Genomic DNA, 10,835 nt, shown 5'->3' with positions numbered 1-10,835 from the left:
CACAAACCATCTCTTTTGTTACGTCTTTATTAAAGTAATATATACAAGCATAAAAACTGTACACTTCTGTATATATAAATATTTCATAAAAATAAATAATTGTAAATGGATGTGGAACTTAAGTTTAATCTAAATTGCACAGTAAAAATACGTCAATAAATATTTTTAAATACACAACAAAATTACAAAAAGCCGGATCATAGTACTTTTTTGGTTAGGTATAATAATATTTTAGGAACATACTAGGTGTACTTCATACAACAAATTTAAAATTCAATCAATATAAAACATAATATTGAATTAATTTCCAGATGAATTTCCTGGCCGTCTAAAATCTGGCATGGCTTCAAACATCCCTGAAGAAGTTTTAGCTATTGCTGTAACCGCTGATGCTCCATTATTCAACCTAATGACTGAATGGCCAATATCCATAAGTCTCTTTACTATATCCTAAAAAGATACAATGGAATTATAGTTAAAATTGTACTAGTATTATGATTAATGAATAAAGAAACCAATATTCTATTTTTTCTCATACCTTAGTTGTTCCGTATTCATATTGAACTTCCATAGGTATAAGTTGATGATAAATTCTAGGTTTGTCTATCACTTCTTTCAGTGTTTTATTGTACCATAACTTGAGAGCAGACACCTAAAAGCAGCAAACATTTTTGAAATATTATAAAATTTCATAACATTAGAAGTATTTTCTGAATCCCATGGATTTGTTCAATTTTTAATATAATATCCATATAATTTTAATACCTAATCTGAAGTGTGTTAAAATATATTTATGTACATTAATCAAATAAATGGTACATACAGATAAATGGGTTTTAAAGGCTATTAAGCATGGAGACATTTAATGACAAACCGGTAAAAATGCATTTCAATACAATTATTTGGAATAATAAATTAACTAAACAGTACACACCTAGCTATACATAGGTAAATTTGAAAAAATTACCTTGTAGCAATAGATAAATTTTTAATAATAACTATTATATGTATAAATAATAATAGAAAAGTAGGTAGGTAACCATAATCTATGTAAATTATTTATTCACTTTTTCTACAACTATTTAAATTTAGGAGCTAAATAAGATATAATTCCAAACTTACTAGAATACCCATATTAATAAGTTAGATGACCTTGTATGTCAGAAACACTTTAATTTAATAAAAAAAAAAAAAAAAAAAAAACTAGAATACTTTCAAATCAATTTAAAAAATTTTTACTAATATAGATATATCATAAAAAATCATACATATGCAGTAGCAAGAGTGATTTTTGAACCTCCTGCAGCTCCCACTCCAAGAACAAAATCACCATTTTTATCAGTAAATATAGTTGGACACATTGAAGACATTGGTCGCTTGCCTGGTTCGATGAAATTGGCGGGTGAAGATGGAATACCATAATAGTTGATAACTCCAGGAGTAGAGAAATCATCCATTTCATTATTTAAAAGTATCCCAGTACTAGGAGACATGAAACCACAACCAAAGCTGAAGTAAAAATGAAATTGGTATGTTACTAAATAAAATAATTATATCAATTAAAAATATAAAGAAAATACTTTAATACTTACTAAGTATTTAATGTACTTGTAGCTACAACAGTATTGCCCATTGAATCCGTTACAACAATGTTAGCAGTTCCGTGATTCTCTGGCATATCGTAATCAGCTCCATAATATCTTGGATCTGACGAAGTAAAACTATCAGATATATTATTTTGAATACTATTAATGTAACTATCTGATTTTACTTTATCGTAAATCTAAAAAAGTAAATCTATTCAAGTATTTATACATTAAAAATAGTAGAAATTTAAAATATTACATGAGACACATCAACAAATTTATGATCTCCTAAATGGGTTCTTGCCCCAAACCCAAATTTGAAAGCTTCCACAAATCGATGTGCGTCTAAACCATTATCAGGTGCTGGTAATATCCCATCCAATATTCGGAGTATGTATGCCAATATGATACCAGAACTAGGCGGTGGTCCCACATGTATTGTATGTCCACTTTTTAAGTTTACTGGAAAAGAATCTTTGATTTCAATTCTAAAAACATAACATTTAGTTCTGTAAACATTATAATGAATTTTAAAGTACAATGTGTACACATAATAAATTGATTTAAAAATTACCAAATATTCTATTTGACAGTGGCGTAGATAGAATTTTATCTGGGTAATCACAAAAAAAACAGAATAACTCTACATATATAGGTAAATACAATTTTGCATAAAATATAAATTTAAATATTTTATTTTATTAACTATAAAAAAAAAATCAAATAAATTCCCAAAACTTGGATAATATTATAAAATAGAATAAATAAAAATTTTATTTATTTTAATAAAAAGAAATATATTAAATACAATATTTTTAAAGAGAAAATTCTAATTAATTGTTCTTCATTGAAGCAAGCTCATTAATTACAGCAGCTGAATTGATGCTATACAAAATAGAAATACATACAAACTTGAAGAACAAACTTAATTGAAATCTTAAAAATGTGTAAATGATTTTACAGTTAAAATTTGTAAAATTTTCGATTTTTATTACCAAGAATTGAAAATAGAATACAAGTTATCTCATAAATAGTTTTTTTTTAAATTATTATTATTATTAGCTTTTTATTATACATCTAGCTCAACAATTACAATACGTTAGAATAATCATAAATAGTTATTAATATTATTGTTACCAAAAAATCTAAAAATAAAAATAATATAAACGGCAGTTTTTTTTATAGACATTCGAAGATTAGATTTTGTCGAAATTAGATTTAGATTTAATAATTATTATTAATTATCATAATAATAATTTATTATTATTATTTTAAACAGCCATATTTTTTTTTTTTTAGAATTATACTTTAGCTATTTTGTTTTATTTTAAATCAATTATTTATGGGTTCTCAAAACTTTTAACATTGCTATATTATTATATTTTAAACATACAATGTATTCAGCAAAAATTAATTCAACCCATCATAATACTTATAGTAAAATGCATAAAGTAAATTACTTACGTATAATTGGCTAAATCTTCTTTTGTGATTATTCCATTCACTTCTTTTAAATCTTCTAATAACTTAGATGTTAACGAACCATTATATATGGCATCTACACCTTCTTTTGCTATAATTTTCATTGTTTCTGCTAACTTTGGAAAAGTATACTGTTCCCCAGCAGTTTTTACATGTCCAGTTTTTTCATTAAAAAACGCTTCTCTGCAAAATAATATACAACACTTTTATTAATTTATGTAAATAATATTTATTTTATGACAAGGTATTATATGTATATGTTACATATAATGTCCGGAATTGTACATTTCGCAATTTGTACAATGATTTTTGTACACATCGCGAATTGTATAATGAAACTTGTACAATCTAGTTACTTTGTACAACAACATTGTACAATTCGCGATGTGTACAAAAATCACTGTACAAATTGCGAAATGTACAATTCCGGACATTGTATGTAACATATATACGCACTAAAATAATTATAAAATCTAATCTTGTTTTAATGTTCACTTAAATACTTAATGTTTTATACCTGAGCAACAAGTCATTTTTTATCAAGTCTTCGTGATTATACAAGTTCATTGCTAAACGTTTACTGATTGTCATGCCTTCTTTACACAATTTAATAGTTGGTTCAAACAACGATTCCCACGAAACGCCACCACCATATAAATTATAAATTGTTGAATAGCCTTTGAGTTCCCCTGGAACTGCAGCTGCCATTCCTCCTAGATTTAAAAATTAGTTAACTCATTTTTTATAAAAGTCTTTGAATTTCAATGACTCTCGGTTAATTACACTGTATTGTATACTTTATACTATGATTTGATAAAAGTTAATACTTAAAACTTGAATAGACTGGGTATGATTGGCTTAGATATGATTATTATGATTTATTATTTCTAAGAATAGTATAAGATAAAAAGGTTTTACTTTGTTCTTTAAAACATAAATTAATCAATGCCTACTTGGCATAAACTTAAATTACTAATATTTAACAATTAATAATGACAAGACTATTAATTAAATTTGAAATCAAAATAATTTTTGTAAATAATGCCATATTGTGTCCGCTAGATAATCTTAAATGATTTTTAAAAATCAATATAAATTTTACTCCATTTACGTATATTATACCTAAAATTTACAAAATCAGAAACCAGTTTACAGATAAAATGTTTACTGCCTAAGCCTCATTGAATGGCACTCTAATAGTTGAATTATTTATATATATTTCATAAATAATTCATCTAGCTGTATAGTTGTTGTTTCAATTCCATATTTTTTAAATGTTTTATTGAATATGTACGTAGGAATTACCGTATATAGATTTCAATGGATCTTCAACAAACATTGATGTAGTCGCCGCAGCAGGAGCTATTTCACGCGCGTTGATCGTCATCACTTTTTTGGTCGTCGCGTTGTAAATACTCATTAAAAATCCTCCACCAATACCCATATACTCGGGACACAGAACTCCATCACACAACATTGTAGCTATTGCTGCATCAATGGCATTTCCTCCTTTTGACATCACCTCCCTTCGAAAAACAATAATATTTTTGAATTACTAAAATATTATTATCACTTTGATGTCCGAGAATTTAATGAAATTAATTGATGTTTGTTTTCATTACAAAAGTCACACATTTTTTTTTATAAGAGTTGTATTTATTAATTGTAAAAAAATAATATTAGATAAGGTGTACACTGTACAGGGCAAGGCAGTGGCAGGTAATTGAACAATCAAAGGAAAAAAACTATCTAACTCTCCTACTACGAAATACACAAATGTTTTTGTGATATTTCTTTAAAATGTTGTTCACTTTTTTTTTAATACTTCAAAAATATTTTATAGATATTCTATAACAAAAAAAACTTTACACTGTAGCTAGTAGCTACCCATCAATTTAATGTTCCATCTAAAAGATAAAATATTTATTAATTATTACACTCCGATTTGTGCGCACGGTCCGCCGTTGGATACAACACCGATCTTTGTGTATAAACCCATCGGCATACTCGATGGCGGAATTGGAGATTCTGGATCGGGAATACGGTTGTGGTCGTTGTGGACATGGTGGGACGTAAATACGAAAAAGAACAATACTACAAAGCCTAAAGTTATCAGTCCTGTTAGGTAACGCGTCGATTGTAATCTGAAAAAAAAAATTTTATGTAGGTACTTTTTATGTTGAAGATATAGATGATACTGTATACTGGCATACAACCGGGGGGGGGGGGGTAATAGTATATTTTCACTAGGACCATAGTCCTATAATGGTAAGTTATAACTTATTTCAAATACATAACATAATATAAAAAAGACATATATCGGATTATAGCACTATACACAAATGTGGTATACCTAAAAACAAATAAAATTATCAAGAAGCAATAAATAAACAAGTTTAAAAACAAAACAAAATATTACTTTGTAACCTTTTAGGAAAATATACTATTATTAATTTTTATCTTAGCCCATACTTATAAATACTATTTGGCAATTATTGTTATTTGTGTTTTTACGAATGGCTTATAAAGATGAAACACAAATTACAAACAATTTATCGCGGAATTACCTCGTATCATATTTAAATATTAATTATAAAAGTAATTTAATATGAACTTTTAATTGAACAATCAAACAATGTGCAACGAATAACGATGCTTACGTAATCGATATTTCTTTTAGAATATAAGCAAATAAGTCTTTCATAAATTGCTTTTTTATGTGAAGTAAAATAAAAGACTTGTAGATGTTGAAGTTTTATTTATATTGGCTAAATTAGTTTTGAGAAGTTGGGAGCAACGATGTAGTAAGGAATACCTAAGATAGCATGGTGCTGGCTGCTTGGTTATAACAATTTCTTCAGAAATTACAATTTTAAAATAGTAAAAATATTACTCAAAATATTTATTATTTTAAATTGATCCTCCTTTTCATCGTTATGAAAACATACATAGTGTCTGTTTTTGAAGTGAACTTATTAATACCAAATATTAATCAGCATTTAGCGTGGTATAGTATTAGATCAGAAAAAGCCTATTAATTTATTTATTTTAATAACTTTTAATTATACACTAAAAATAATCTGTAATATAGAATAATATTATAATAGTGATTTATTTAGTTGTAATTAGATTATGTATGTTTTATTAATATTAACTATTATAATTTACATTATATTCCGATAAAAATAATATTATATATTTAAATGTGCTATTGAATAAAATAAATATTACATTATTACTAAGCAGTTATTTAGCACAATTTGTCTATCAATCTTGAAAATTATCAAGCGAAATTGGTCTGTCAATCCAGCAAAAATCAAGCCAGGCGATTGGTTTATTGACCCCGAAAATAGAAGAACATATTTGATACATAAAAAAGACCATTTTAGGCGCAATTGCAGGTTAACTCCTTAAAAATATTTCGAGGATAACATCTCAAACACAGCCTCGAACACAACTGGTTGTGAAAATGGGTTCATTACAGACATTGTTTTTTCCAAGTACCTACAAATTTATACTATCAATCAAACAGTTGGCGTTAACGTAAATCTATTGAACTAGGTTTAATATAATTATTAATGAATAATATAATATAAATATAGTCTTATAGGCTAATAGTAAATATATTATTATCTGATCGTAAATAAAACTAATATAAACATACCTGATATTCATATTGCCAATTCGAATTTTGTTTGATTTGATAAACTGATGTACGATCTAAAAAATAATAGTATAATAAACAAATACTTTATTAGGTGCATATCATGGCGATTTATATAATAATGATACTCACATTGAAACGATCTAAAACAAACTGAATATGATATAAATATTTCGTTATTATAACTAATTCATACTATGCCCAACAAAGAAAAATAATATGTTACATTCAACATTTAATTGTTGAATAATGCCATAAAAATTAAACCGAACATGATCAGTATTAAAAACAGTATGGATCGAAATTAGAAACATTATAATAATCTTATCAGTACAAGTTTTAGAATTAGCCATGATATTATTGTAATTATTGTAACTATTACATTAGATAGTAGCTACAATTATAAATATTATAAATTATTAAAATAATATAAAATTAATATCTAAATGAACCCGTTATTCATCACTTAAAACTATATTATATAATCTCTGAAACTGTATAGAAGGTGTAAACGAAGTTATAATTAACTAATTAAGGACCTCATCGGATAACTTGAATTGACATAATATTTTATACATTGATACACAGATAATATTATATACATTGTAGTGAAACAAATATTGTAGGTCGTAGGACGAATTAATATTTACATTTAATTTATTCATCACAAAATAGTTGAATTATTTTTTGCCATGAAAACAAAATCGATTTAAATGTAATAAATTAACTTAATTTCTTAAAATAAAAACTGAATTTATAAATTTCACTTTAATTTAAGAAAACTACGATAAGTTAGTAGGTGGTTAAACTGACAGAAACCCAAAAGTAACTAGTTAAGTTGAAAAGTTAAAATCAAATTAACTTTTAACTTTTTGACTAGTTAATACCTAGGGGCTAGGATTGGTATTATTAAACAATATTTATGAGGTACTCAAAATTGTTTAAATCCCACCTAAAATGTGTGATTTATGTATTGTGTTCATGTTATTTATTATTGTAGTTTCCCAATGTATCATAATATGGTAAGCATTAAAGTATTATAAGAGCACAGAATTACACCCATACGCTAGTTGAACACTACCTCCTGCTATGTAAATAAATACAAACCCATTAAACAGAAAATATTTTATGAAACAAATTTTGATTTGAGAGTAAATGTCAACAATTTTCCATTACAATTTTTCAATTTACTAATTTATCACCAAATCAAGATCTTTATAAAATTTATACCTATTATAATATTATAACATGCGTATAATTAGTTATTTCATCAATACAATTGTCTGCTGAACATATATTAGTTCAGTGGCGTAATTAAGGGGGGGGGGGGATTTGGGTGTCTTAACCTCCCCCATGACCTTTTTTTTTAAGACTGGTTAACTACATTCACCTATGTACTTCTTTATCTAATAATATTATTATTATTTTTTTTTTTTATGTATATATATTGAAATCAAATACCTCGGCGAATTAATATTATTATAAATAGTCTATGTTTTATACTTTATAGAAATAATATTAAAAAAACAAATCCTATATGCTAGTTGTACATAAATACTTCGTACCTAGTTCGTTTTAAATGCAGCCACGCAAGTTTATAAGTATCACCATTGATTATAAATGCTAGTATTTATAATCAATGGTATCACTATTCAGTGGCATCATTTGGGGAGTGGCAGGGTGGGCATTTGCCCCCCTTATCATTAGCGGGCCGAATATGGGCCCCAGGCCCGCTATAAATTAACATTTCAAATTATTTCTTTAGCTTCACTAATATAGATTTAAATCAAGGTGTTGACATGTTTGGTACCTACTATGAAGACTAGAAGATACCCAGTTAATGTCTAGCATCTTACATTCTAACTATCTAAGTTGCACTTCAAAAACATAAATTAATAATAAATATTTAATAGTTTATTGTAGGTATGTTTTGTTATATTTTTTGTTTAATACATTTATACTTATATTTGACGTAAATAGGAGACATCATTGGCGGTAAACGGTAAATTTCCTTTTAAAAGGTCATCATATAATAGCTAATAGGTAACATATTGGGTTGGTGGCAGTATTGTGATAAACAGTTCCCAACCGTTTTCCTGGTTTTTGAACTGGAAAAAGGTAATATTGGGTATCCCTCTACAATCTACATAGTAAATATTATTATATATGTGTATAATAATATATTAATAATTAATATGTATTATTTAGTGATTGTTATCCCTAAATAAAGTGAATTATTTATGTCTTATCTCAGATAACCGTAATAGTAACCTAACCTAACCAAACTAGTATGTATAAAATTATGTAAAAAGGCTATTCTGTATTGAGATGAAAATGTAATTGTTAGCGAGCGGTTTTAATTTTTTTTTTGTATTATGGGCTGGTCAAAACTTTTGCCCTTCCCTCTCAAAAACTGAAATGACGCCACTGTCACTATTGCAATATGTTTTGTGTATGTTTCATGGATCGACGACGCAATGAGACATTGTCTATCCAAAAATATCAAACAATTTAATTTTAAAAATTAGTTGTTTATTATAATATGATACCTACTATATTATATGTATTTTATTTCTTCATAATTTTATAAATAAAATGTTATTAACACTGATTCGTCTCTAAAGTGTCTGTGTGAGTAACGAGTATGATAAAATATATATAGTATAATTTTATTTATATTTTATCTATACCGTAATCACTCCGTTGTCGCCGTCAAATCGGACGAGACATATTGAATTGTGTCTCACTATTGATGACGGGCGTGTGACAAGGTAAACGGGGGACGTAGTGGGGTATTACCAAAATTATATGTATGGAAGAGACATGTCTCAACGTAATATTTTAATAATTTAGGCACATGTTTAATGTTTATAATTTTTTCTTAATGGAGTAATATACGTTTAAAACTTAATATGTCAGATATTATTGATATTATTTTAAATAAAGGTCTTGGTTCTTTTTCGTATAAAGAAAAATGCTTTAGCTATTGAAAAAAAAATGTTAGGTGAATTATCAAAAGATCCAACATTTATAAACAATGTAATAGATGTGTTCGCAACAAAACAAAATCGGCGAATTGATTTAAATGATATCCAAATATAATTATTTTATGTAATTTACTTTTTTATGATTATCTAATTTTTAAAAAAAATTTTATATAACACCATATCTTTGGTTGTCTTGTAGACTGTAGTCTACCCTATAAAATGGTTCACGCGCCGCCACTGATGATCTAAGATAGGTACATATATCTTAAATCATGGTAAAGAGTGGGTAAATAACTAAACTAGCAACATGGCGGAAACTCTTTTATCGGTTATTCTATAAATACATTTTATCTAGGTATTTACACCTACGAGACATTCGAATAAATGATTTTTAATTATTAAATTGATGTGCCAAACATCACAAAGTATTGTAGTACGTCGCCGGAAAAAATACTATATAGTAGTATAGTATACCTTTGGCCTTTGGGTAAAAGGAATTATTATAGTTATAGGTGTAAATAGATTGAAAATAAATTTCAAATTAAAAATAATATATATATTTCTACTAACTTTTAACATGATCAACTTAATATTATAGGTAGGTACCTACCTGATTTTTGGATAGCTGTATAGGTTCCTCCATAGGCACCAACTCATAAGTTAGGTATGTACACGTTAAAAAAACTTGATCGAATAACAGCTAATTAAAATATTTTCATAGCCAAATAACTTTTTGATGATAGCATTTTTAACGAATCAAATAAATCTTGAAAAAGGAGTAGATCATTAATATTAATTTTAAATCTATAACGATCACGATACTGATGTTGACATTGATATATGTATTATTAAAGATAAACCACGTTCTGCGACTGCAGCACCTCACAAACTCTCAACTGAGTAGTGAGCAACAGAAACTCACAATAATTTAGCGAATAATAATATCGTGTCACCGTGTCAATGTTGTAGACGTTTAGTAAATTCACTATAGAAAAAAAAAAAATGGTTCTGTTGTAATGTCAGTGACTGGTGAATAGTGTGTACGAACCACAGAAATGTCAATTATTGTTTGAATGTGAACCTTTGTAATCTACGATAGTAAATAATGTTATCAAT

General features: G+C 26.7%; 1 protein-coding gene across 2 annotated transcripts; it reads right to left on the bottom strand.

Moving 5' to 3' along the window:
- Positions 1-9: 9 nt before the first annotated feature.
- LOC107172667 (scoloptoxin SSD14-like) lies at positions 10-10,781 on the bottom strand. 2 transcript variants are annotated; one of them, XM_015522969.2, is made up of 11 exons: positions 10,330-10,781; positions 6,733-6,788; positions 5,006-5,212; positions 4,374-4,594; positions 3,586-3,781; positions 3,051-3,251; positions 1,846-2,074; positions 1,593-1,783; positions 1,269-1,509; positions 539-652; positions 10-450 (listed from the first exon to the last, which is right to left on the bottom strand). In XM_015522969.2, the coding sequence occupies exons 1-11, from the start codon at positions 10,360-10,362 to the stop codon at positions 301-303; spliced, it is 1,839 nt and encodes a 612-aa protein (XP_015378455.1). In that variant the 5' UTR covers positions 10,363-10,781; the 3' UTR covers positions 10-300. The 2 variants fall into 2 exon arrangements, with proteins under 2 accessions (XP_015378455.1, XP_089076803.1); XM_089220677.1 differs by lacking the exon at positions 10,330-10,781 and adding an exon at positions 6,865-7,006.
- Positions 10,782-10,835: the final 54 nt, after the last annotated feature.

This window comes from Diuraphis noxia, unplaced genomic scaffold (assembly GCF_037042655.1).
Source record: "Diuraphis noxia isolate RWA-SAM2 unplaced genomic scaffold, SU_Dnox_SAM2 contig0002, whole genome shotgun sequence".
NCBI lineage: Eukaryota > Metazoa > Arthropoda > Insecta > Hemiptera > Aphididae > Diuraphis > Diuraphis noxia.
Note: the sequence above shows the minus strand (reverse complement) of the source record. Positions and strands in the feature narration are given on the sequence as shown.

Bases quoted from the DNA above. Each gene is read 5' to 3' on its own strand.
- LOC107172667 (XM_015522969.2), bottom strand. From the start codon at position 10,362: ATGGAGGAACCTATACAGCTATCCAAAAATCAG. The intron at 6,789-10,329 runs GTAGGTACCTAC...ATTATTTTTTAG, and splicing joins TACAGCTATCCAAAAATCAG to ATCGTACATCAGTTTATCAA. The intron at 3,252-3,585 runs GTATAAAACATT...ATTATTTTGCAG, and splicing joins AAAAATGACTTGTTGCTCAG to AGAAGCGTTTTTTAATGAAA.